At 49.1% G+C, this 25,524-nt stretch overlaps 10 protein-coding genes across 10 annotated transcripts; 8 read left to right on the top strand and 2 right to left on the bottom strand.

Moving 5' to 3' along the window:
- Window positions 1-247: 247 nt before the first annotated feature.
- On the top strand, window positions 248-1,526 carry N7509_001645 (uncharacterized protein; the record flags this gene model as incomplete). Its single annotated transcript, XM_056626282.1, has 3 exons — window positions 248-565; window positions 619-756; window positions 828-1,526. 3 exons carry the CDS (start codon window positions 248-250, stop codon window positions 1,524-1,526), a joined length of 1,155 nt encoding a protein of 384 aa, XP_056492077.1.
- A 309-nt stretch (window positions 1,527-1,835) lies between these two features.
- Window positions 1,836-2,866, top strand: N7509_001644 (uncharacterized protein; the record flags this gene model as incomplete). The annotated part of the gene is made up of 5 exons (XM_056626281.1): window positions 1,836-2,089; window positions 2,195-2,279; window positions 2,336-2,500; window positions 2,555-2,662; window positions 2,720-2,866. 5 exons carry the CDS (start codon window positions 1,836-1,838, stop codon window positions 2,864-2,866), a joined length of 759 nt encoding a protein of 252 aa, XP_056492076.1.
- Window positions 2,867-3,614: 748 nt separating this feature from the next.
- N7509_001643 (Zinc cluster transcription factor acuM) lies at window positions 3,615-4,523 on the top strand (the record flags this gene model as incomplete). Its single annotated transcript, XM_056626280.1, has 3 exons — window positions 3,615-3,946; window positions 4,296-4,461; window positions 4,521-4,523. 3 exons carry the CDS (start codon window positions 3,615-3,617, stop codon window positions 4,521-4,523), a joined length of 501 nt encoding a protein of 166 aa, XP_056492075.1.
- A 62-nt stretch (window positions 4,524-4,585) lies between these two features.
- Window positions 4,586-5,692, top strand: N7509_001642 (uncharacterized protein; the record flags this gene model as incomplete). The annotated part of the gene is made up of 3 exons (XM_056626279.1): window positions 4,586-5,332; window positions 5,394-5,590; window positions 5,641-5,692. 3 exons carry the CDS (start codon window positions 4,586-4,588, stop codon window positions 5,690-5,692), a joined length of 996 nt encoding a protein of 331 aa, XP_056492074.1.
- Window positions 5,693-6,173: 481 nt separating this feature from the next.
- N7509_001641 (uncharacterized protein) lies at window positions 6,174-9,651 on the top strand (the record flags this gene model as incomplete). Its single annotated transcript, XM_056626278.1, has 17 exons — window positions 6,174-6,216; window positions 6,271-6,288; window positions 6,346-6,488; window positions 6,545-6,797; window positions 6,849-6,922; window positions 6,977-7,064; window positions 7,123-7,174; window positions 7,227-7,262; window positions 7,317-7,536; window positions 7,593-7,723; window positions 7,779-8,123; window positions 8,183-8,271; window positions 8,320-8,489; window positions 8,551-8,706; window positions 8,767-8,893; window positions 8,946-9,046; window positions 9,133-9,651. 17 exons carry the CDS (start codon window positions 6,174-6,176, stop codon window positions 9,649-9,651), a joined length of 2,565 nt encoding a protein of 854 aa, XP_056492073.1.
- Window positions 9,652-10,575: 924 nt separating this feature from the next.
- N7509_001640 (WD40 repeat domain-containing protein) lies at window positions 10,576-13,910 on the bottom strand (the record flags this gene model as incomplete). Its single annotated transcript, XM_056626277.1, has 4 exons — window positions 10,576-12,103; window positions 12,157-12,987; window positions 13,045-13,316; window positions 13,374-13,910. The coding sequence occupies 4 exons, from the start codon at window positions 13,908-13,910 to the stop codon at window positions 10,576-10,578; spliced, it is 3,168 nt and encodes a 1,055-aa protein (XP_056492072.1).
- Window positions 13,911-14,875: 965 nt separating this feature from the next.
- Window positions 14,876-15,893, top strand: rrg9 (mitochondrial ribosome assembly protein RRG9; the record flags this gene model as incomplete). The annotated part of the gene is made up of 2 exons (XM_056626276.1): window positions 14,876-14,898; window positions 14,999-15,893. The coding sequence occupies 2 exons, from the start codon at window positions 14,876-14,878 to the stop codon at window positions 15,891-15,893; spliced, it is 918 nt and encodes a 305-aa protein (XP_056492071.1).
- A 512-nt stretch (window positions 15,894-16,405) lies between these two features.
- On the top strand, window positions 16,406-19,054 carry N7509_001638 (putative intracellular protein transport protein (Sat1); the record flags this gene model as incomplete). The annotated part of the gene is made up of 3 exons (XM_056626275.1): window positions 16,406-16,949; window positions 17,027-18,109; window positions 18,162-19,054. 3 exons carry the CDS (start codon window positions 16,406-16,408, stop codon window positions 19,052-19,054), a joined length of 2,520 nt encoding a protein of 839 aa, XP_056492070.1.
- A 1,535-nt stretch (window positions 19,055-20,589) lies between these two features.
- Window positions 20,590-22,197, top strand: N7509_001637 (uncharacterized protein; the record flags this gene model as incomplete). The annotated part of the gene is made up of 1 exon (XM_056626274.1): window positions 20,590-22,197. The coding sequence occupies one exon, from the start codon at window positions 20,590-20,592 to the stop codon at window positions 22,195-22,197; it is 1,608 nt and encodes a 535-aa protein (XP_056492069.1).
- Window positions 22,198-22,596: 399 nt separating this feature from the next.
- Window positions 22,597-23,683, bottom strand: N7509_001636 (uncharacterized protein; the record flags this gene model as incomplete). The annotated part of the gene is made up of 3 exons (XM_056626273.1): window positions 22,597-23,156; window positions 23,240-23,564; window positions 23,615-23,683. 3 exons carry the CDS (start codon window positions 23,681-23,683, stop codon window positions 22,597-22,599), a joined length of 954 nt encoding a protein of 317 aa, XP_056492068.1.
- Between the last annotated feature and the right edge of the window lie 1,841 nt (window positions 23,684-25,524).

The following is a 25,524-nucleotide window of genomic DNA, read 5'->3' as shown; positions in this document are numbered from 1 at the left end:
GGCGAGCCCCTCCAGCTAATAATCGATTGCACGGAAATAGTGCGACGGCGCTTGGCCTGTCTGTGGGCCATGCCAACGGTCTAAACGGGTCTGTCCCCCACGGCCTTCGTTGAAGTTTATTGATGATGGCGCGAAAATTCGAAAGATTCCTTTAAGATCCAAGGATGCCACGAGGAAACCCCTTCAAGGGGCCATCATAACGTCCGATGACAAGCGATTTCAGAGTTATCCTTGTGTTTCAGTTTCAATGAGTGAATCTGAAATCCTGTCAGGTCGTTTCGCCGTAACACTTCGAATCCAAGATCCCTCATTCTGCTTAGGAACGGTGGGTCAGTTTATTTACGACATACCGCAGCTTTTAGGCCATTCGAATGCCATAAATTCCGCAACTCTATGCTTAATATCTTCTTACGAAAATTTCCTACGCGGATGTGATCCGTGCAATCGAATACCACCCCGTTTATACAGCCATGCATTGCGCAGTCTGCAGCAGGCGCTCAATGACCCTAATGAGTGGGATTCTCTGGGCACTCTGTCCAGTGCAATCTTATTACATCGTCTCGAGGTAAGCTTTTTACTCTTTTCTTTTGTAATATTATAGTAACTAATGTCTCAAAGGCTTTGTTCGGGAATTTCCGAAAGAATGGCATCAAAGTTCACGCTTCTGGCTTAGCTGCATTGTTACAAAAGAGGGGCCCTCCCCAGAAGGACGATTTGATGGAATTCCAAGCAAATATGGACAGTCACCTCTCTATTGTAAGTGAGATCTCTATTCTTCTTTTCCCTCTACATTGGGCGATCTACGTTGCTAATGCGATGGGTTTCAGACTCAGCACTATGTGTCCCAAAGGGAAGATAGCTTTCTGGTCAATCCCGAATGGGCTGATGCACTCGATATGCGAGGTCACACGACAGACCTCAAAACTGTGTATTTTAGATTAATGCGGTCGATGACGGTGTGGCCCACGCTTGTGCGAGAAAGCTCACTTCTTGCAACGGGCGACACAGGAATCAATATTCCGAGCCTATCTCGAAAGGCACACGACGTGCTGAATGAGTTGCAGCATATTGAAAAGTCACTTGATCGGTTCATATATGAACATGGATCAATCAGCGAAATTCCATCTCGTCGGTTGGATGATCCACTGCCAACTATGTTCGAGGTTAGGACAACAATGGCAGCGATGGCAATGTGCCATCTCGCCATTTTCAGCATCGTGGTTTGTCGAATTTTGATATCTCTGCGTATAAAAATGAAGGCGGAGAGCCTGGAGCTGGAAGCACTTGTTTTAAAACATTGTCACCGAGTCTGGAAGCTCATCGAATATAGTCGGCTCCACGAACCACTTGGTTTGCCTGCCATGCAAGCTGCATTGATATTCACTTTTGCATCAGCACATAACGAAAGTACCAAAACGTATATTCTGGAGGCATTGAATGATCTTGATAGCTTCCGACGGGCAGAAGGCGAGACATGGAGTCAAGAGGAGGTATTATACATTGCTCGATCATTACATGGTTCATGACCATGGCAACATGGGAAGTCAGGATGTGAAAGAACTTAACACTCGAAGAGTTCTGGTGAGCTCCTTAACATAATCAAAATTTTCCATGGTGCTTGGAAGGCCGTAAATAGTTCACATGATGTAGAGATTGTAAATTGGGGGGATATGAAGTATGCCCCCCATGGAGTATGTAGCCCCCCCGCCAGCCCAGGCTGACCCACTGGCAATCCACTCTGTTTTGGCCGACGCGCCGAACTCAACTGCAACTCCGCATTGCACTTAGCTTCATCAACACACCACACCAGAACATCCCCTCCACTCCACTCCAGTATGCCGCCCAAACGGAAGCGCGCCAGCGAAAATGACGATGAAGCGACCGAATCCAAGCGATACGCGCATCTGAAGCCGCAAGTTCGTCGCGTTCCCGAAAAGACCATCAAGGCGAAATGGACCACTCTCCCCGAACCGGTCCAGGATAAGGTCCGGGACCTATTCCACTCGCTAGAGCGACCGGTGATTATGCGCAATAAAAATGAACAGAAGCGCATTGAGGCGCAGAGTGCAGTCCAGGCAGTGGTGCGCAAGTACGTCTACGAATGTTTACCTTGCGGATGCTGCGTGATCCACTGCAAACAAGTGGTAGCGAAATATGAGAAAGCGAAAGCGTGCTAATCTAATATGATCGATAGTCTTGGAAAGCGACTGCCACGAATGCCCTTCCCTCCGATCACCAAGGACTCCAACTTTGATTACGAGTCTGCGCTCAATGAACATGTGCGTGACCTGGAACCTGCCAACGCCCACTTCATGTCGTACTAACTGGCTACTAGCGTGGCCTCGAAGCCAAATTGTCCACGATGAATGACAGTATCGACCTCTTGAAATCCGAAATTGCGAAGGAGGAGGCACTTCTTGCCAGCGAGAAGAAAGCGTTGCAAGAGATGGATAAAAACGCCAAGCGGGCAGACGCTGAGAGAAAACGCCAGATGAAGAAGGTGAGGGAACTACTTCACATCTCAAAACAACTTCGAGCTAACTGTCTTCTGCAGGAGCACCCTGTTCTCCGACAGTTGGACAACCCGAAGGAAGCTCAAGATGGTCAATCATCTGAATTTACACTCGCGGATGCCAAGAACAGCCAGATCAACCTTGATGATGTATGAACGCTTGCGGTCGTCTCTTGTGTTGGAACAAATGTGCTGACAATTATCTAGTTGGACGATGACCCCGAGGTCCAGGTCCTCATGAAACAACTCCACGGCCATCTCCAGTCCATGCAGAGCAATATGGCCCCGCTCACAGGGCTGAGAGATGCCCTCACCCGATCACAAGCTGCATTGGATCTGTTCTCGAACGATTGAGGCCGCGGCACATATACCCATACAAGATTCCGATGATCATACGATGCACGGCCATGGGGCTGTAATTTTCATTCACCATCCATACGAAGCGAGGGACATGTGAACTGCCAACGCTCTGAAGGATCGGAGGTGCAGCGGCTGCAACAAAGTGATGGTTGAGAATCGCGCCCCGAGCCCGAGGCCAGACCTCAATCCTTTGCGTGTTCAGATCTCCTCGCTACATGTGAATCAGGCACATCAGCCTAGGCTGTTCCTAGAGGCTTCCGCGCGAGATGCAGGGGTAATTTCTACAAATCTCACCAGATCGTGAGGGGCATGGACTAGGCCGACCAAGGCAATCTGGGGATTCTCCTCTAGCTGCCGAGATGCTCGCGGCATTTGTGACCGGTTGGGCCTCGGCCTCGGCCTAGGCCTATGAGAGCAGAGTAATTACCACAAAGCAATGAACAATATCTGGGGGTTGCCAAAATGATCATGATTGCACTAGTGCAGGTTGCACTGTAAGCTGTAAGCTGTAAGCACTGTAAGCCCCATAGACACCCACCGCAGTCCGCCCTCGGGGAAAGCAATGCGGAGCAGGTCGGAGGGGAAACTGGATGACTCCGCTTTTTAACAGCGAACCGCAACTTTCCCCCCAACTTTGATCGGGACACCCTTCCTTTCCCCTCCAAACTGTACTCAATCTTGTCAATCCTGTCAATGTCTGCAGGCAGCCATTACGCCCGGTCCCGAGCACAGCATTTTCGCCATGACAGAGAAAAGCGCATCCGAGAAGACTGCCAAGTCTAAAGGCGACGCAGGGAGGGATGCGCGCGCAAAGGACTCGCCAGCAGCATCTGCGGTCAAGTCCGAAACCACTGGCTCCGGCAGTCACTCCAGTCCTAAGAAGCGTCGCAAGGTCAATCATGGTGAGTTGTCGTTCGCGCGCGCATGCGACAGGGATTCGTCATCCTCCAATCCCCCTCCTGCGCTTCTCCGTGGGAGTGATCGGGTGGGGAGAGAGAAGACCCGAAGAGGAAGAAGTACCTGGGCTAACGAGATGAATCCCCTTCAACAGCCTGTGTCTACTGTCGTCGCTCGGTAAGCCCTCTCTTGATTCATATTCTCAATCTCCTCCGGCGCGCGCACCCGGTTGCCCTTCGCGACAACATCCCCGCCGTTTGGAGCCCCTCATCTCATTTGCGGAGGTGGCAAGAAATCTATTTGAGGAACACTTTTGCTAACTGAAGGTGGTCGCGTGGGACAGCATATGACTTGCGATTCGGTACGACCTCTCTCCCGTTTGATTTATGATATCCATCTATCTATTCAATCCACCCGTTGCTTATGGGAAGATCTGCCTGCTGACCTGTTTGCGACTTCTGAAGGAACGGCCGTGTACCCGATGTATAAAGCGCAATATCGGTCATTTATGCCACGACGAGCCCAGGGAACCCACGAAACGCCGTGATCAAGACGATTCGACCGCGGACGAGCCAGCCTCGTCCAATAATGATCTAGTCAACGTTTCAGGCATGCCTCAAAATGTTGACGTCTCGGATGCTGCCGGCCAGCAAATCCTCCCCGACGGTGCGATGGGAATGCCGCCTTCCACGGTACAGCCGGCAAGCATTACTTCGTCGGGCCAAGGTCTCAATGCCACCTCTCAGCCCAGTAAGTATATTTTGCGGCGAAATACTTTTCGTGGTCGGGCTCTCCGCTGACTTGGGAATTCTAGTGATGGCGTACGAGAATTGGATGGGTGGACAGAACCAGTTCCAAGACATGCACTCTCTCCACCCGTCGTACATGTTCAATGCGCCTGAGGTCACAAACGAATACAACTTGCTTGGTGATTTCCTTAGCAACAGTTTGTTGGACGACGGCGCGATTTTCCCAGATCAGAATATGAACGAAATATACTCCGACCCCTCGTTGATCAATTCGATGACCACCTTGAACGTGCCGAATGGCATCCAACCCTCGCAGCTTGCGCCACCTACACAGAGCCAGGCACCACCTGGCGATTCGATCCAACGACCAACGTCTACTGTTGGAAATGACAAGGCCCGTGAGACATACTATATGACTGCGGCAGACCCGTCAGGATCAGACCCACCGGAAGAGCGCATGAACAAGCTTCTCAAGGCGAAGTACGACGCCGGTCTGCTGAAGCCATTCAATTACGTCAAGGGATACGCCAGACTCAACCAATATATGGAGAAGAATATGCACCAATCATCCCGGCAGAAGATCCTCCGCCAGCTAGACAAGTTCCGACCGAAGTTCCGTGAGCGCATGCAGAGCCTCACTGATATCGAATTGATTCTGGTGGAGATGTGGTTTGAGCGCAGCCTGATGGAGTATGACCGTGTGTTTGCCAGTATGGCTATCCCCGCCTGCTGCTGGCGAAGAACAGGAGAGATCTTCCGAGGAAACAATGAGATGGCGCAATTGATTGATGTCCCGATTGAAAGTCTGCGTGATGTGAGTTGGATGAATACTGTCAGCAAACCCTGCCCGCCCACATACTAATCAATTGTTCCAGGGAAAACTTGCCATCCATGAAATTATAGTTGAAGATCAACTCGTCAGCTACTGGGAGAAGTTCGGTGCCATTGCCTTTGATAACACACAGAAGGCAATGCTCACCAGTTGTACTCTGAAGAGCCCGAATTCCGACTCAACAGGCGAGGGCATCCAATGCTGTTTCTCGTTTACGATCCGACGCGACAATCATAACATGTAAGAGCTCTCGTGGACAACAAACTACTCGCATGCTAACCACCTGCTAGTCCCTCTATGATTGTTGGTAATTTCCTTCCTACGCAGCGTATACACAAGTAGGCCTCGGATTTAGAATTCGGTTATTTTTCTTTCCATTTGATTCATATCGCTGGGCTGTTTTGGTATAGCTCAGGTTCCAAAAATTTGGCATTCTGTTGGTTGACTTTACTTACGAGCTTTGGTTTTTGATTCCCCGAGGCTGGACGTCTCCTTGCCTTGAAATGTACAATGTGTACAATAGTGATTATCTCGCATTGAATTTACGGCGATTGGTCCCATATCTTTTGTCTGAGATTGCTTTGTAGTGGTTGGTGGTTGCTCTCGGGTTTGCCGTAGTTGCTCTTCCTCCTTCCATCCCTCCAAGTGTGTTATCCCCAACAACTTCACCCTCTTATTCACCACCACTCATTCATCTCTCACCTCGGTCAATTACAACCACCCTGAAAGTCCCAAGATCCATCACACACAAAGTTTCTCCTCTTATTTGACTCAATCAACACCCTATCCCCAGCTCCTAACAGCTAATCTAACCAACTTCGCCATGGCGTCTCAGCCCAGCCTGCCTTCAGTTCATGCGGCAATCTGTGAGAACAAACATTTTCCATGTCATATCAAGATCTTAAGGGCTGAACTTGCAGCCGCACGTTCCTCGATGGGTAAGTTTCTCAAACGAAATACTATACAAAGGAGACTGAAATTGACTCGTACTACAGACGCAGATCTGTTAGACTCGGCGCTTAAGATCCTTGAGACCACTGCGCAGCGACTCAACTCCTTGAAAAGCTCTACACTCTCGATTGACCAAGACCAGCTGGATGACATTGCTACCGAGTATTACATGCTTCGAGTTCGCCTGGTATGTTCAAAGCTGTTTCACTGGAAAGTCTGCTCCCGGGGCTAATCTGTCTACAGGAGTTTCTCAAGTGTCGCCCTGATATTGCCGATCATTTATTTGCGAAGGCGCCACTAGCGAATCGACTCGGAAACCGAGACCTCGTTATCGAAACTTGCTACAATGCTGGAATCGGCGCACTGGTCACAGACCCTAATGTTGCCACTATGTGGTTACAACGAGCTGTTGAGCAAGTCGAGTTGTCCATCGCAAAGAACGAGACAACGTCCGGTGATATCGGAATCTGGAATATTCGGTGCCGCGCGACACTTGGTACTTCTCCAATCATTGGGTTATCCGCATGAGCTAATGTGAATATGCTAGTTCGTGCATACCTCGCCACGAAGAACGTTACTAGAAGGAAAGACATCGAAAAGGAGATGGAGAATCTGAAGAGGGTAAGTCAGAACTCGTTGTTGTTTTACTTTCTGATCTGTCTGACGATGTTTCAGAGTAACAGCGACGCCCTTTCCGTCCTGGTTCTTGAAATTGAGGTCATCCGTCAGAATGAAACCCCAGATTGCCAAAGACTTCTCGAAGGTGAGGACCGATTTCCCATTTGAAGTCCTAAGCCATCGAACTGAAACTGCGAGTCTAGTTTTGAAGTCGATTATGAAATGCCCAGGCCTGACTGGTCAAGGATGGGAGCTGTGAGTTGTTTTATATGTTGTTCTGCAATCCCAACCTAATAAATATCTCAAGGGTTTCCAACTTCGCGAGGGCTTTGTGGGATCTGAAGTAAGTCCATTGTTCTCTTCCAAACAAAAATCCATCCTTCTAACCGTGAAACAGCCCGGACATTGCCACGGAGGCCTTCCACTCGATGCTATCCAATGTCCCATCAGAGAAGACAGAATTTCTTAGAAGAACGTTCCTTCGGCTGGTTTCGCTGTCAAATTCCCTCGCAAAAAACTCGCATACATGCATTCATGCCGTCCGCAAGGGAGCTCAAATCCTGGGTAGTCGCCCTGATGTGGAACTGGGCGAAGATATTGTTCAGGCGGTGGTTATGGTGAGGGACTCATGGCAGAGCTATCCCCGGTCAATGCTAACTTACATCGATGATAGCTCATCTGGAAGCGCATTGAAGCAGAAGTCGCAATTTCTTCCTTCGACATTGCAGAGCAATGGTGTCTTCAAATCCTGGAGAACAACATTCTCGATCGCCTTTCCGATTATAACCGACTTGCGGTTCTGAAGTAATTATACGATATTTCCTTCGATGAAGAATTACACGTTCTAATACTCGAGCAGGAAATACACGATTGTCGCGCTTGGCTGTTCCGGAGAATACAAGGCTGATAAGGTTAATAACGCGATTGAGATGATGATCCAAATTCCAGGCGGTAACACCGACGAACACGTCTTCTTTCTTCAATTTCGACACCATCTACGGAAGAATAGATGTGGCAGAATCTCCAAAGCATTCCTCGAAGCATTGCTAGAGATTTACGAAGAGCTGATATCTGACAGTGAGGATCTTTTGTATCTGTGCACATGGGAGGCCTCTCTAGGATGCATGCCGGAAGCAGTTATACAATGCTTAGATCTGGTCTTTCAGAATGCGTTTGAAGGGCGACTTTCTGAATTCGATCATATGTCAGTTGAAACGCGTCCTCAAATTTGAATCTCCTAGCCCGGAATACTAATTAATCAAGGCTTGCACTTACTATACTCTTTCGTGAGTTCCGACGGGGCCACTACTGCAAGGAGTATGTGAATATGACAATCGACATTTTCGAAAGATGTAGGTAGCGATCCCTTGGGTGGTACGTTATCAATCTGACTTTTCCAGTGGCCGGTAAAAATACGTGGGATGAGAATCCTGATGAAGACCTCGCCCTTTTATTTCAACCCAGTGAAGTTGAATGGATGGTTTCAAACGGCTTTGATCTAGCAATACATCTTTTCGAGAGCAAGGTTGATTTTGTAATGATTTATTGCTTTGTGGATGATATGCTCGGTGTGAGTTGAGATAATACAATCTACTATCCTTTACTCTTATACTAATCAACAATGCCTTAAGGTTCTTCTCTCCCATCACGAAGCCGATATTTGGCCCCCAGACGAGGTTACATATGACCTGTCATCGAATGTCGCAAAAATAATCGTCTACATACACTATCTCGAGAGCGCGATTCGAATTCGGAGATTCAATGCAAGCACAGAAAAAGATGTCAAGGTATGTGAAAGGAACTCCGATTCTACTTAAGACCGTTGCGGTCTTGCTCATTGTATTCAGGAGCAAATGTATGACCATCTACCCGGCATAGTCCGGCGGACTTTCGGTGGATTCCTCGACGACTCAACAAGACTACCAGAAAGCCTTGCGGACCTAATCCAATGGTCTACAATTGGTGTTTTCCAATGTACTATAGTCATGGGTGCCTGGGATGATCTAAAGTGATTTCATCCCGAAAGATTCACGGGATGTTGGGTGCCTTCTTCGCAAGGGTATCCTTAGTCTCATCCTTCTCGATGAGCAATCTATCCCGAAGCAGAGAAGACTAGAAATAGTCCTGGTGAGTCCATTGTTTCACTGATGGGCGTTAATTTCACGCTATTTGTGGGCTATCTTCGAGATTACTAATTTGATATACTAACTAAGGCCCTCATCGAATTCTACTACGAATCTGATAGCAGCTGTCCAAGCTTGAGAAAATATCTCCCACGCTGGCTACGGATCTATTATGATCTTTGCTTTTCTGATGAAGCAGATGATCAGGTATTCGATCCAGAAGAATTTGACATGGATGGTGAATATCCAATGTTAGATAAAGACTGTCTCCATCTTGCAGAATGTGTTCTGAACCAAGTACTTTGCCTTATGGAGGACGAGGAATATCTCAAAGGCCACACGCATCAGGCATCTCACCTCGTGACGGATTCGGAGACCGGAGATGTCAAATCAACTCCTTGCGAGCAGCACACGTACCCGGATGACGAACTCGAATACCTCGCTGTGCGGGCTTTCAACCAAGCCCTTGATTACTTCGCTGAGGGAAAGGATGAGGATTGCAAGCGGTGGGCTTCGAAGTCGATTAGACTGGCCGAAGGGATGGGAGATCAAAAAGGTGCAAGTCTTGCAGAGGATTTCCGTGGTCGGCTCAAGACGTGTTTATCTTGAAAGGGTCTCGGGGGGGGGTTGTTTGTTGTTCGTTTCCTGTTGTTGACCGGGTTGACTACATTTTTTTCTGTTTTCGCATGGGTGCTCACACGTACAATATGAATAGTTTATCAACGAACAAAATTATTCAACTGAGCAGATAAATTAGTAATAGCGAGCTGTTAAGAGGTAGACCTCCCGCGGAGACTCACGATGATTCACACCTAGCCTCAAAGCACTCAAGAACGTGTTCCCCAGGCAATTCTCTTAATGAACAAGATGGACGAGTGTAGGCCGCTTTCTGCCCCAAGCAAGAGAAAAAAAACATCCTGCGGGGCGAATGCGTCTTCTAACAATGCTTAGCCAGGAATGGTGACGATGACCAGTACATTTACACAAATAAAACTATGCTAGTACTTTTTCTATGAAGGGAATTCGGATGGTAAAATAATGATAGATTAAGGATAAAATATAGACTGAGAGACATGATCTAAGCTGACTCAAAGTAAATTGGGTATCATCAGAAGAGGAAGAATAAGGTGTCAAAGAACAGAAGGATGCCACCCGCGATCCGCATGGTGGATGGAGGTGGAAAGAAAGAAAACACAATGTAGTGAAAAGAATCAAGAAATGAGAAGAAAAAGGGAGAAGAAGAGAAAAAAGAAAAGGAAAAGGAAAAGAAAGTTATGGTAGAATCACCATGAAAGTCCGGGGAAATGAGAAGATCCAACGAGGGAAGAAGGTGGACGTCCTGTCACCGGGCATATCAGAGCCCAAGTGGATGACGGAGAACAAATAAGGAAAAAACGCAACTCCCGCAATGCAATGCTTCAAATAGAAGCGAATATAAAAGCAAAGAAAAGTCAAATGTAGAAATCTTTGAAGTGATGCAGGTCTCCTTGGGATGAAAAACAAAATGAGATAGGAAAATAGTGCATCCATAAATCATTCATCTCCATTTTCATCACATGAGCGACTCCTCGAAACCTGCCGCGGGTTTTTCTGGCGCAGAAGAGGAGTTGATGGAGCATGTCGTGGATAATGTGGTGAGCGCGAAGAGATAGATGAATAGCTAGGTTTGCGGTCAATATCCTTGCCACTACTATCTGTCTCCGTCTCCGCGCTCTCATCACTATTCATGGACCGCGCATTGACAGCGCGAAGCGTCAAGGTCAGTTCCCGCTCCAGCTCCTTCTGCGCGAGGATTTGTTGACCCGAGCCGTTGAGCTTCTTTCGGTAGGCCCGTAGCGTCCGACATACTTGCTCGGTTGACATTTCCAGGCTGCCGAATTCGCTGCGGTGGGATGTTTTGGTGCGGGATCGGAAGTCAGATGAGATTCGTCGGCTGGAGTTCCGTGTACCGTGAGACCTCTTTGGGATTGATGGTCTAGACTTTGGGCTAACGGGGGACGGTGATCGGCGGCTTGATCCGGTTAGTGTGAAAACGGTTGGCGAGCGACGATTAGGGGGAGATGGGGTTTCGGCGAGCGAGTGGTTCTTCAAATTGGAAGGTGTGAGAGATAGTTTCGACATCTTGCGAGTCAAAGTGGGAGATAGCTCGCGTGTTGGAGTAGGAGTTCCCAGGGGACTTGGGTTGTCGGGCCGTTGGAAGCCAGCTAGCTCGCTGCGTGAGAGGACCTTCCGAAGTGGTGGCTTGGCTGCTGTCGCCTCCTTCGTAGGGCCATCCTCGTCACGGCCCTCTGGGGGTAGCTGTGGCTGGACAGATAGGTTCCAGATCATCAATATACCATCGATACCAGCTGAGACCAGGTTTCGCTTGATGATCGATCTATCATTGGGGTCAGGTTCCTCCAAGAGCATCGCGTCGCTAACACCCTCCGTGTGACCAAATTCCCCAGTGAGTAACTGATCTCGTTCTAGGTCGTATACCCGGATAGACTTGTCAGTACCGGAGACTCCAAGCAAGAGTTTCGGGCATTGTCCTGGGATTTCCGATGTCACTGTCAAAGCGCTCATTATCACAGCGTCGGTGGCCTCCGAATCGGATGCTTTGAAGCAATGGATTTGCCGTCCTGAAGGAATATCGAATTTTGAGACGCAACGATCCATCGTGGATACATAAAGCATGTTCGGGTCATCGGGGCAGAATGTCATGGAAATTGGAGACGCTTTCAGAGTGATGACTCTCGTGATGAGATACGCAACAGATGTGGCACCGTCTTCATCACGGGTAGCACGATCTCGTACAAGAATGGTGCGGTCTGCAGAACTCGAGAGCAGTCTTTCGCCATCATTCATGAACATGAGCTGATTAACAGCCCCAACATGATCGTCCATGGTTTGGATTAAATCCACACTCGACTCGGATCTTTGGAAGAGCTGCACCATCCGGTCTCGGCCAGCACTTGCGATCAAACACAATTCGTCCGTCGAATGGACAGCAATGTCCGTGATCTCTGCTCCGTGGGCACGGACATCATTAACGCACTCCCATGGCTCACGGGAATAAACTCTGCAATAACAATAAGTAAATGAGTCGACTGAAGAGGGTCTGGTAAAACAAACCTAAGAACTCCATATTTATCACCAGAAACGAAGAACCCAGCTTCTAAAGGTGCTCTTAACACCTTGAGTTCATTCGCCACGTCTTCCGCTTCGCAATTCTGCTCGAGGACAACTGTTTTGAAATCCAAGCATCTGCCTAAAGAATCCCAGAAAATAACCGAGCCGTTGCGGGACCAAGTGAAGAAGCTGGCCGGGAAATTGGGTGCATTGAGACGACGAATACCGAGAACCGGGTCTCGGTGAGCTGGCATCGAGGTGTCACCGTGCTCTTGTTCGTCTTCGTCGTGCAAGCCCTCGATTGGGTAGATGTGAATTTCGCGACTAGCCTCCACAGTGACCAAATGTGAGGAGAGGGAACCCATGCATGTAATTGCCGGTATTTTGTTCTTCTTGTCCACCACGATCTTCTCGCGTCGCGCTGGCGACATGGGGATAGAGGAAGTTGAGGACCGCAGAGTATCGAATGACAGTCGCTGCATTTTCCTTCCACGACCTCCCAGCCATATCGACTCACGATCGAAGTCAACAGTCAAGGACGTTATAGAAAATCCAACCTGCGTGACGAACTGTAGTTTCTGAGATCCTTCACGGTCGTCGAGGTAGCATACAGCACCGGATTCCGAGCCAACCACGCCCTCATAGTCAGAGATACTTCTGGCGCAACTGAACGTGCTGTCGCTCAATTGACCCAATATGCAATTCCTGCCAGAAAGGGCCTTTGGTGCCGGGTTCGGAGATGGAGCCGCGCCATCGATATTCAAGCGTGTCTTTGTAGGCGAAACTGGTCGGGATGGAGGAAGTCTCCAAACTTTAACATGGCGCACTCCGGTACTAGGAGAATGTCAGCTCAAAATCCCATATGCGAAATCCTCTTCGCGGAAAACATACGTTACCAAGGATTGGCCGACCCAGCACATATCACGGACAAAAGATGTGCATTTGTTCACGGAATGTAGCTTGGCCGAGCCGTTCTTAAAATTGATTGACCAGATGAATAGGAAACCATCGTTCACGTTTCCCAGTGTGGCCAGATACTGCGAGTCGGGACTAAATGCGAGACTTTGTATGCCGAAGGTGTGGTCGGAGAGAATGGACAGAGGAACATCGGGTAGAGCATCGCGAGCGGTCGAAAAGATTAAGACTTGGGGGTTGTAACCGGTCTAGTTGCAGTTAGTATTTGAGCGTCCTCTCGGAGTTGATCACTGCCGCTTGCTCACCTCTCCTACCGCCAGGAATCTCCCGTTCGGGCTGATTGAAACGCTGGTGACTGCTTTCACTCTTTCTCTTGACGACCAGGCGCGCGGGCTGCCACAATCGCCGGCTTCGCTAGACGGTGAACCATTGGGGACGTTGAGATGTGGGTTGGAGCGGATGTGTGATAGGGAACGCGATTTCGGGTCTGGAGTAGCTGGGGGAGTGGACTGATTGTAGAATGAGGAGGTCGGATTCACGCTGGTGGCCGAGGGTCGAGCTCGGAAGAATCGCTGGCTCAGGTTGCCTTCGTCATCGAGCTCGGCGAGGACGGCCGCGGAGCCGGCGCACAAAGCAAAACTCTTGCTTTGATCATGACTGGAGAAGCCATTGGGGGTTGTAGTGGTGGTTCCGATGACGGTCTGCAGCGAGAGGGCCGACTGGTGCGAGGCCCTGCTAGCAGAGCGAGTGCCTGGCCGCAAGACGGGGGAGTTGGAGGGGGTAATCTTCAGGGAGCTGCCAGCGAGTTTGCTTTTGGCGCTGAGCGGGGCGGTGGTGGCCATAGCCTCGGGGGATGAGAGGGGGGGACTATAGCGATAGTTTGGAGTCCCCTGAGCGCGCAAAGTTAGAAGTCCATTCGCAAGCGCATTTGCATTCGTATCGGGCGAAGAGGTTGGCGGAGGGGGAAGTGGATTGTGGAGGGGGAAAAAGTTGAAAGGAGGCGGGGAGGAAGTAAGGTTGAAGGTTGAAGGTGGCTGGCAAAGGTCCAGAACTTTTCAAACTTCCCCAAGGTCCACCAGCCTTGTCAAATTGCTTTTTTTTTCCAAGTCGTGGGGAAGAGAAGAAAGAGAAAAGATCGGAGGTAGAGACAGAGGTTACGGTCGAGGGGAAAACACAAACATGGAGCTCATTCCACGCTAAGACCGTTGATCATTCCAGGCGATCAGAAGGAATCTGACGAGTGGGATCAGGGGTTGGCTCAAGCCTCTACCTAGAATTGACTCTGAATGGGTTTCTACAGCTTACAATGCCATTGAGAAATGATTTATAGGAGGTAATGGTTAGAGTTTCATGGAAATATCTCCGATCTCTCAAGCTTGTCTGAAGCTGAAGCTAAAGCGCGGCTGAGATGAACCGGTGGGTCGCGATCAAAGCACCAATCTAACTAACCCCGGTGGCGCGAGATCGAGGTTACTGAGCTAGACAGTACTAGAGCCCTGGTGTATTCTCTTTATCTCAACTGGGTTTATTCGTCTAACCATCATAAACTGTGTCCAAATCAGAATCCGGAGACAACTTCAAGTTGAAATTTCCAATGTTGATATACTTCAATTTCAACCACTTGTATTGGTATCTGGTGGGATGGGTACCCAATATATATCCCTGAGCACCCATGGATTCTCCAGGGTTACCCATTGGGGATCCTACTATACTAGTACTCTTAGTTCTACTAGAATGAAATAGACTAGATCTACCCCATAAACTCGTACAGGATGTAAACAAACCGCGGTTCGGCCGAGCCAGAGCCATGGATACATCCTATCTTCTCTGGTTAACTAGTTAGTATCGCAACCCTTGCATTTCAGGCAGCAAACCTTATCTTATCGCCCATCAATTAATTCTGGCCGGGGAATTCCAATTTCTATCTCAGCTTCCTGCCTGTCTACTTTTCATACATCTTTCCAAGATTCACCCTATCCCGCGGTCCTCGTATCCAATGGCAGTCCACTGCGTATCGTCGGCAAAGCTGGCCTTGCCAACCCTTCTGCGCAGTGTATTTCGCTCCGAGGCAACCTGCGACTTGTCTTCTCCTGTTCGCCGCTGGCCACGTCCTCTACGACCGTTCCAGCATTCCCAGCACCCTCGATCATTTACTTCCAATTCCCGCATTCTCCAATCTCAAAGCGACGATATTATCTCCGCGAACGCCCGAGTCTCACCCTTCTCCATCCTCCGAGTCCACGCCGCAACTCGCAACCACCTCAGACTCGACCGCGCCACGCCAGAAAAACCGGTCTCAAGGCGCAAAGTCTAGGCCGGCAAACAAATCAAGAAACACGAAAGACCAAACCGAGACAAAGAAACACAGAGATCGCAAGGACCGTAAGGACCGCAAGGAGTCGGATAAGGAAAAGGACAAGAAACGCGACAAAGCGGACAAACTGCCAAAGAAACCCAAGAAGCCCGAGATATGGGAGATCCAAAAGGATGCACTGGGGAAGAAATTTCCTGATGGGTGGAATCCCGCAAAGAGACTCTCCCCCGACGCTTTGGATGGCATTCGACACTTGAACACGACTGCCCCGGATCGATTCACGACTGCCGTTCTTGCCGAGGAGTTCAAGGTGTCCCCGGAAGCCATCCGCCGAATTCTGAAAAGCAAATGGAGACCATCGGAGGGGGAGATGGATAAGCGACGTGTCCGATGGGAGAATCGTCACGAGCGTATCTGGAGTCAGATGGCGGAGCTGGGTTTGCGCCCGCCGACTCAGCGCTCGCAGCCTTTGTCGGATACCAGGGGGCTGTTTAACGATAAGAAGAAATAGGGGAGGTGGAACTGTATTTGATCTTCTGTCGGTGTTAATACTGTCACATGTACTATAGCTACTCATTTGTATAATATCAAGAAGCGATTGTCCATTCTGTTCATTACTGTATCGGTAGGATCTGGTCTAGGAATCGACAAAGTGTAATATTAGAAAATAATAAGTTTGATATACTGTAAGATAATGTATTATTGCCCTGCAAAGTGTTGAACAGGTAACAAGCACTGCTGGGAAAGTCCCACGGGGCTGGGGTGAGTTAAAGCGGAGGTGCCACTTTGTCCGCCTCGGCCGACCCCAACTTCAACTTGAAGTGCTCCCTCCATCTCGCGTCCAAGTTCCAACATGCCCATGCCCACGCCTGCGCCCATGCTCATGCCCCTTTGACAGCATGCGGACGTCGGCTTCGGCTTTTATTTCAATTACCCTCCATTTCCGCCGAGCTACCTCTCCCCTCCTTTCCTCCCCCGTTCGTTGGACGCTCGAGTCGGCCCACATGCTGATACCGCGCCGCCATGCCCTCCAACATCCAGGTCTTCGTGAAATGGAAGGACCAAACGATCTTCGCCGGAGAGAATGTGGAATGTACAATTACCTTCAAGAACGTGGCTGATACCACGTCCGACACCAGCTATGGAGCTGAAGGAGGTCACCAGCGGAAGCAGTCTCGAGTCGCGAATCACCCCAGTACCTCCAACTCCGACTCCTTTTTCTCCCTGAAGTCACCCCAAAGCCTCTTTTCGGGGAAGCGATCATACTCCATCGGCTCGCAGAGAAAATCTTTTCACCGAACCACTTCGTCTATGAGCATCCCGCCTGTCAGCTCACACAGCTTCCCGCCATCAACTAGCAGCCCCTCTACCCCTCGCAGTTGGCAACCAGGTCACAGCCATAAACGATCTGTATCAATTCTGTCTATCGAAAGTGAAGGTCCGTCCGAGAAAGCGACCCCGCCACAGTCATATGGAAGAGGGAAGCCGGCCAGGGGCCATGGGCGTTCAGCCAGTCTCCAGATCACACCAAGGAGGAATGATAGCTACGATGATTCTTATCGCAAATGTGAGTGGCATGGAGCTAAAGAAAACTCGATCTATGATCTGCACGAATAAAAAAAACTAATCATTGCTGATATCCAGCGAGTCGAATGCCTTTGCGCGGACCTCCCCTGGCAGAGATGCCGAATGAATCCTCGGCAGGCGGGCTGAGAGTCGATACATCCCATCTTGGACGAGCAAGTCGTCCGGGATCTCTTGCAAATAGCCCAATTGTCCCAACCGAACCACTACGAGGAACACCGCGCAGACCTCAGCCTCCAGCTTTCGATTTCAAGTTCCCGGCCGCTCCGCCACCAGCGGAACCAAACAATAACCAACGTGCTGCTCTATCACCCTCCCCGAAGTCGGCCGAACAAGCAGCGTCTTCAGGAAAATTGACTTCAAAGGAAGGACCTGGATTGGCGCCCCCATCACACCAACAACTTACTCGCGTGATTTCGACGACAAGTGCAACAAATGGAAGTACCCGGAGCAGTGGTGAATTTTACTCGATGAGCGATCATTCCAGTGAGACATTAGCATCGGAATATACAAACTACTCAGTTCAATCAGGTCGGGCGCCGCCGCCTGCTCGGCATGGACGCCACTATTCGAGTGTCGTGACCCCTACAACAACAAGGTTCACAGAGAGCCAAGCGCTGCTGATGGGTTACGCGCAAGTCAGTGCTTCCTTCACTGTCGATGGATCTTTGGTCAATCAATCTGTTTTTGATGAAGTCAAGCGGAAGGGTGTTGTTGGAGGACAACCAGGAACGGGTGGACTTCCAGGGCGTCCAAGCTCTGCTAGCTCTGAACGCTCGCGCAAAGGTGGTGGTTTCTGGGGACTCAAGTGGAATGCCATTGAAGAGTCTATCAATGGATTCCTCTCCACCAATGAGCTTGATGGTCTGCGTGACATGCGTGGTGTTGCATCCTCTCGATCTATCCCCTTGCTCTCCACCCCGCAATCACTTCTCTTTGTCGATCTTCGATTAGCACCTGGAGAAGAACAATCTTTTACTTTCTCCTTTTCCCTGCCCAGGGGCCTCCCGGCGAGCCACAAGGGGAAAGCAATTAAGGTCTCATATAACCTGGTCATCGGCACCCAGCGGCCTAGCGGCCCGAACGAGGCCCAGCGGGTCAACCGTATCAACATCCCGTTCCGCGTATTCAGCGGGGTCAATGGTGAGTGCCACGATTTCTCTATATAGACTTGATGTTTCTAACAATCTTGCAGAAAAGGGAGACATCCTAGGTCACGACCTCATGTCACCATATGTAATCCTACGCGATGAAGCAAAGGTGCAAAAAGTCAACCAACATGCCCCCGTGGCTGTAAAAAATCAAAGTGTAAGCAGCCAATGGAATTCCGCAGGCGACTTCCTCTCCTTCGTGGACGAGATTCTCGAACAAAGCTCTCGTTCAAACTCCCTTTTTCCCCCGGGAGCCCTCCCCGAAAGACGGGCATCCAGTTACGACGGGATCCCGCACGGCCTATCCTGCAAGGACATAATCGACTTCGCCATTCTCCGCAGCAACCAGGCTGCGCAGACAAGACGCAGTCCAAATCGTTTCGAGATCGCCCGCGACGGGAAACGCATCGCCGTGGTCGTTCTGAACCGCCCAATTCACCGTCTAGGCGAGACTATCATGGCCAGCGTGGATTTCGGCGAAGCTTCAATCCCATCTTACGCCGTCCGAGCTTCCCTCGAGACATCGGAGAAAGTCACGCCTACCCTGGCCGTTCGGTCAAACGCCAGTATTCACCGTACCACGCGCCGCATCCACGCATCTCTATTCGAGAATACACTATACGCCACGCGCGTCGTTTTCAGTCCGGCTATTCCCATCTCCGCCACGCCGACGATTATTACGAGTGGAGTCACGCTGGACTGGGATTTGCGGTTTGAATTTGTCACGCCGAATCTGCATGGCGAACAACATATCTCTGGAACCCCGCCTTCCGGGACGGCTCTGCTTGAGACCCTTTCTTCTGATGATCGGGGCAAAGTCTTGTCTGCGATGGAGTATCTTGGTTGTGAATCTTTTGAGATTTCTATTCCGATTAAGGTTTATGGTGAGACTGTAAGGGAACAGTTGCCTGAGGAGAACCAGGGTTATACCATATAAGTGTGGATTTGTCCTTGGATTCGTCGTGTTGATTCTTGCCGGCCTGGTTTCTTGGCGTGCAGGATATCGTTGTGTATTTGATTTAGATATCCCTACCATGTCTGTAGATATTACTCTACATGGACATTGTTTTGCATTTAGATATTAATTCGTGTTGATATTGGCCAATCATCCGGTCCTCAAACCTTAAGCTCCAATAGTCAGTCCAAATGTTGGGCATCAACTTGAACTGCACAATGGCATCTCCCTCGGGCTCTGCTGTGGCGGTTCAAGTACATTAGGCATGATTACTATGTAGTAGGCAGCCTATTGGAAAACTTGGTAGCAAACAACATGATATCAGCCACAGTGCCCTCTGCAAGCTAATGCACTTAATCACATACCGGTCACGCAAGTTAACGAATCTTATCACAGGGCGCAGCAAGCAGACTTCAATATGTACATGCCCCAATGGGGGCGGTGTGATGCTGTTGGAAGGCACCTGTCCAATACGCCCGGGTGGAGAGGCTGTGCCGCAACGCTTTTAGCGGAGCTGAGCGTTCTATTAAATATGGGAATGGCATTCCCCCAATCTCTGAATCGATCTGGATCTTGTCCGAATTTATCAGCGCCAAAATGAGTTTTCCTTTTCATGCCCCCTTTTCAAACCTAGATGGAGATGAAGAAATTTACTACGGAAACCGCTTCAGATTGGATCTGAGTGATACCGTGGCGACTCTAAGGGCTCCTGATGACGAAAACTCATACCCAGTAAGTCAGTTCGCACAAGACCAGACAGAGTCGGGTCCGTCTAGTAACCAGTCGGTTTGGACCGATCTTACCGAGTATGTGACTTCCCTTCAATCTTGAGAACCCTGCTAAAGCCAGTAGATTGACTTCAGATTCCTACCTCAGTGGTGGACCGGTACTTTTTCTTCAATACGGAGCCCAAGGCGAAGTTCTGACTTTTCTTCTAGCAATCTGAATGGAAAGACCCATTGGAGCTGGAAAGCCTGAATGGTTTTCTCAAGAAAATACAGGGACGATTATCCTCATCTTCCCAAAGCCAAATAGCGGAACTGAAAAGGATCTTACAAGATACTTTGGAAATGGTCAATCCACTTCTGATAACCGATACAAGCTCATCCTTTCCTGAATTGGCAACAGCCCCTACAGCCTTTAATTTGAGAAATCCACAAGTCACCACCCGTCGACTACTATCGGGACAAGAAAGACGAGTGGCGTTGGCACCAGGTGGCAGGAATGACTCGGAATATCGCTGCCCTTGGTGTTCGATGAGTTCTATAAATAAAGGAGCCTTCAAGCGGCACTTGAGCGACACGCATTTCCCTGAGAGGACATATAACTGCCCAAAGACCGGATGTGGTTTAAAACAACACAGGAGAGACAAGATGCAAGCTCATTGTCGCGCACACGTTGGTGTGGATTCCTCCACGGAAAATGTCATCAGCCATTCCGTGGAGCATGCTGTTCCGCCGTCTTGTCCAATGTGCTCCTTATCTGTGGGATCCTGGGATCAATTTAGAACGTGCATTATGGGGCACCTTACTCCAATCAAATCCAGCTATCCTACCCCTCAAACAAGTCGAAGTGGCCGTGACCAACGTCCCGTAGGTAGTTTTGATTCCGCACCCGATTCAAATCTACCGGAAGATCTATTGTTTTCCAGCCAGGAGGCGTCTGACCAAATATCTGAACAAGTCCCATGTCGATTGGCGGGTAAGATTGAGGATAATTCCGAGCGGAAGGATAATCAGGGTTCCTGTCGACAAGTCCCCTTGGATGACGCATCGGAAAGAGAGTCTGAACAAAAGGATCTTCTGTCCGATATTTCCATGCCTCCAGCCAAAAAACGCAGACTTGGTACCAATGAAAACAACAATGCCGAGACTGAACCGAGAATGAAATCAGATAATGAGAACAAGTATAACCTCGCCCATTCCGAATCTCAGATATCTAGTGCCGAATCCAACGATTCTGAGTTGGAGCCCTTTTCACTCGAGAGCTCAATGAAAACTGAAATTACTCAGCCATCTCAAGATGGTAGCTATACCGCACATTCTGAACCGCAACACCCAGAAGAGTTAGATCATCTCTTGAACCCTGCTGCTTATTACGAGAAGTTAGACGAACTGGAAGCCCTAATTGCCATGAAGTTCAATATCGATTCTGGTCTCCGTACACACATATTGACTGATTTTGAAATACGGGAAGCCTCCAAGGAAAGCTCATTTGCGCTTGAAGACGCAAAAATTGGCTTTCTAGACGTACTTGGAAATACGGAACGTGCTATCGGCTGTTTGAATTCTGAAGGATTTTGCGGAAGCACGTTTTCAATCCTGGTGAAAGATCAGCTTCGTCCGCAGGTTGCCAAAACTGTTCATATATCCCTTGAGGATATAGACCGCTCGAACATAACTTCTGCAGACCACGCCATCGCTCTTTTTGACAAGATTTTCGGGTACGAAGAAGACAAGCAGAACGGTATGAAACCATCACACCACCTGATCTATAACTTCTTTCAAAATATCCTACCACTCGCACTTGTTTCCTTCTCTGGCTCCCATGTTTGTCGGTTTGACATAAACCTATGGGATGAACATCATGACGAGATTCCAGTTGGGCTTGACTTCTCATTCCAATCTCAAGAATTGGCTTGCCTAAAAGATTTCATTGGAGGGCCTGCTTGGGTCCTTGGAAAAATGGGAGAGCAAGAAGTGCAGACTGGCTTGAAAGTATCTTTGACGGTTCAAGATCTTCAAGAATTGTGGGGTCCAGTTTGGCTGGTGGGAGGAACAGCAGATGAAGGTCCAATCATCCGAACAGAGCGCGGCTTCATTGCACCTTTGCCACGAGAGGAACAACATTCAAACTTCGAGGAATCCGGCGAAATTGACTGTCACTGGACGAAAGATGTACCCGAATACATCGATAGAGAGGACCGAATTTTGCTAAATGGCAACTCTCGGATCCTCATTGGGAGTGACCTCAGGGATGCTGGCGGACTTGCGGTTAATCTGAACTGTGAATCACAGATAGATGATATACAGCGGCAGATTTCACACCAATTTCAATTTCCAGGAACCTGCAATGATTACTACAGGATGGATGGCCATGACATACACGGCCGACCAGGCGCTTGAAATTTGGGCTTTCAACCCCACCGGACTCTTATCTGACAGAGCTCGGTCCTGGCTCGGCATTTCGCATTGGGAGAAGGCAACTTTACGTGAAGAAGTCGTGGCAATGCCAGCAGAAGGTCGTGGTCGCATATACCAGTTCCAAGTTCGACATTAGTTCAAAGTGGACGGGAGTTTTGGACTTTCACGAGCAACTAGATCCGGAAATTAAAGGGCTAGAAACCGTTGATGTTATTATCTGCTCGAAGGAGTATGGCGATAGTTGAAATTATGACCCGGGCGTTGTGTCCATGATAATGGTGCCGGTCCACCTCGTGCTCTAAAACAACGACAATAGAATGCTTTTGAGTTGGCAAATTACAAACGCGCAGATAGATTTCCCCCAGAAGCTCCACCTTTTTTTCAGCGGGAGCTAAGCTCGTAGTTCTGGAGATTTCTGACATAAGAGTCTCCCTTGGCTAGATTTGTAGCCCTGTTGTTTCGGCGTCGGCGAGACCAAAAAAGAAAGATTGCTCCGACAAGTACGAATCCCCCGATGACAGAACCAATGCCGATTCCAGCCTTTGCACCTGTGGAAAGTGAAGAATGAATTCCCTTTTTCTTTTCAGCCCCAGCAGTGCTTGTAGATGAATCGGTCACATCTGTGCGTTGGTGGACGAGTTGGATCAAAGGGGCGAAAACAGATATGCTGCGCTGAAATATCGTAATGGTTCCGGTTCCCAAGGAAAGAGTGTTATTTCCGGGGACAGTTACATCAATTGGCTTGAGCTTTCCCTCCCAGCAGCCAAAACCTTTGTATTCGGTGGATTGTGCTGTGGACACACACTTTTGGATAAGGGGAGGACCGTGCGATGTTTCCTTGCAGTCAACTCCACCGCAAAGGTCGTGGGAAGGCACATTAGTGCAAGTGAAGTCACCGTGAGATGTGTTAGCCTCTGGTGTATCCATGTGCTCTAACCCCACTGGAAAGAAATCATCGATAAATACCTTGGGCAACATCCAATAGCGGTCTCAGACGTAGTTGGAGGGATATCGAATGAAAAACCTCCACCTCCACCGTGCGTGACCTGGCATGCACTGGTGTAACCGGCTGGACAGGAGACTCCAGGCGAGTAGAAGCCTTGAAGAAAGCGTGGGCGTGGCGACTGGGTTTCGAGGGGTCTCAAAGGCCAGCATTCAGGATCATCGGTGTAGTATGACGGGCCACATCCTTGGCCCTTTAGAGCCACGGTGCAAAGCTCGCATGGTAGAAAGGGAGTGGCACAAGAGGAAGGCAGCACGAAGGGTGTAGTGAGAGGTCCAAAATTATTCTGCGCAAGAGTCATGGTAATCAACCCCTGGAGGAACCAAGACAGAGCGGTAAGATGCAGCTAGAAGATGTCAGTACGGGAGAGACAAAGAGGAGCTTCTTCCAACGTACCAGAATATTGACCACATGGAGTATCGAGGGATATTTGGGAGGTCTGGGGTAGAACTGAGTGAGTTCCATGCTGATAACCTATGGCTGGAGCCAAGACAGAATGATGGGATGCAACTGGAAGATGTCAGTATTGCAATGGAAGAGAAGGGAATGAGGCAAAAACAAAGATTATTCCGGCTTACCAGATGACTGAAGGTGCGGTGCGTTAATTGAAGGGTGTCTCAGGTGTGAGATGTGAGACTAGGTATCAAAAAGAAAAAGACTTGGAGTGAATGGAAGTGCACCGGTTGTCAGGTTGTCAGGATGCTCAGATGGCCGTAGCCCTCATACCCACTTGCCAGTTGCCAGTTGGCAGACTTGGAAGGTACGACCCTCTTTATATGGAAAGCTGCCATGCCTGCCACTCGCAAGAGTGATGCCTCATCGTTCACAGTTACACTCAGCGGGCCTGAGATGCTATAGACCAAAAAAGTACCTCGAGTATATCGAGTTTACATTGACTGAATAGAAACATGATTGAAGTTATCACGGGAAGATCGTCAAGATCCCAAGGTAAACAATTCTAAAAATGACGATGTGGGAATGAATTGTTCATTCTATCTACTTGATCTATCCTAAAAGAGGCTCCGTCTCGTCCCTTCGCGTTATATCATCGTCTGAGGACGCTTGGCGCGATGCTAGCACAAAAAGTAGTGCTTGGCCGAAAGCAAAAATCAAGGTGTCGAAAGGTATCCAGCCAACACTGGAATACCAGGAAGAAAAGGCACCATCATTCCAATGCTCTCTCGCCTTTTCATACGGAAACGGAAGACACCATACCCACGCCACCGAGACGAGCAGAAATGCGATAGCCTGTAGCAACAGCCCTTGAAGGCTCAGCGAGTTTGGAAATGGTACTGTGAAGATCTTGCGGGCTTGACGATATATGCTCAAACAGCCTAGGATTGTGATCACGGGCCAAAGGAGCATGGAATGGAAAGCGAAGAAAATAGCCGCCAGCAATTCATAGGGATCATCAAACGGCGAGACGGCATCGATAAATAGAGGGATAACTGAGACCAGGAGATAGCTAGTGTAGCTGATGCCTAGAGAAGCTCTGCGGTCGCTGTGAAGTAAAACTTGGACGAACCTGCAGAAAGAGCTGGTGTTAGAATCCTGATGCATAGAAGCGTCCTTGAATCGAGGACATGGACTCACAATACTAAGAACAGGACTGTGACTATGCCACAATGGCACAAGCTAAACCAGTCGCCCTTGGACGGTGGAGCATGCAAAAAAATAGAGCCCTCAGGGCCCCATAGATTTATAAGTCCAAAGAAAAAGATGGTGAACTGCTCAGTGGCGCTGATTAGATTCCATAGGATATAGAGTGGAGATATTCCCTGGATGCTCTGCGTGTTTTGGATACGTTGGATCTGAGGTAGGAATGAGCAGATGGTGATGATGGTCAATGTACTTCACAAGTTAGCTAGGATCTTCATATTATGGAACAAAACCTTGTAATGTAAACGTACATTCGACACCATAGAGGTGGCTCTGGGAGTGCCATGTTCGTCTGTCTCCACGGCCTGCACTAACGAAGACAAAGCTGAATGACCTTCAATAAATGTCGCTGTCAGGTGGTACAAGTGGTGAGCCTAGGAAAATTAGATAGCGAGTCCGCAAAGACTGAATTTTTTTAGAAATTTCCGGGGTTATAAGGGAAACCGGAAAACCCAGGGGGTTTGCGGCTCGCCACTTTCAGGGTCCGGAACTTAATGAGGGGCAGTCATGGATCACGCGAAAGAGAAATTGCTTGGCGAAACCGAAGTGCTTGTATTTGTATTTGCCCTGTATAGAATAGTTGTTGAGACACTTGATGAATCCAAATTTTGTGGCTGTTCAGCCAACACGATGATAAGGGAAGACTC

This window comes from Penicillium cosmopolitanum (assembly GCF_028827165.1).
Source record: "Penicillium cosmopolitanum strain IBT 29677 chromosome Unknown utg000004l:1.0-4361866.0:1.0-4365735.0, whole genome shotgun sequence".
In the NCBI taxonomy this organism is placed as follows: domain Eukaryota; kingdom Fungi; phylum Ascomycota; class Eurotiomycetes; order Eurotiales; family Aspergillaceae; genus Penicillium; species Penicillium cosmopolitanum.
This window is presented reverse-complemented; position numbering and strand designations above follow the sequence as displayed.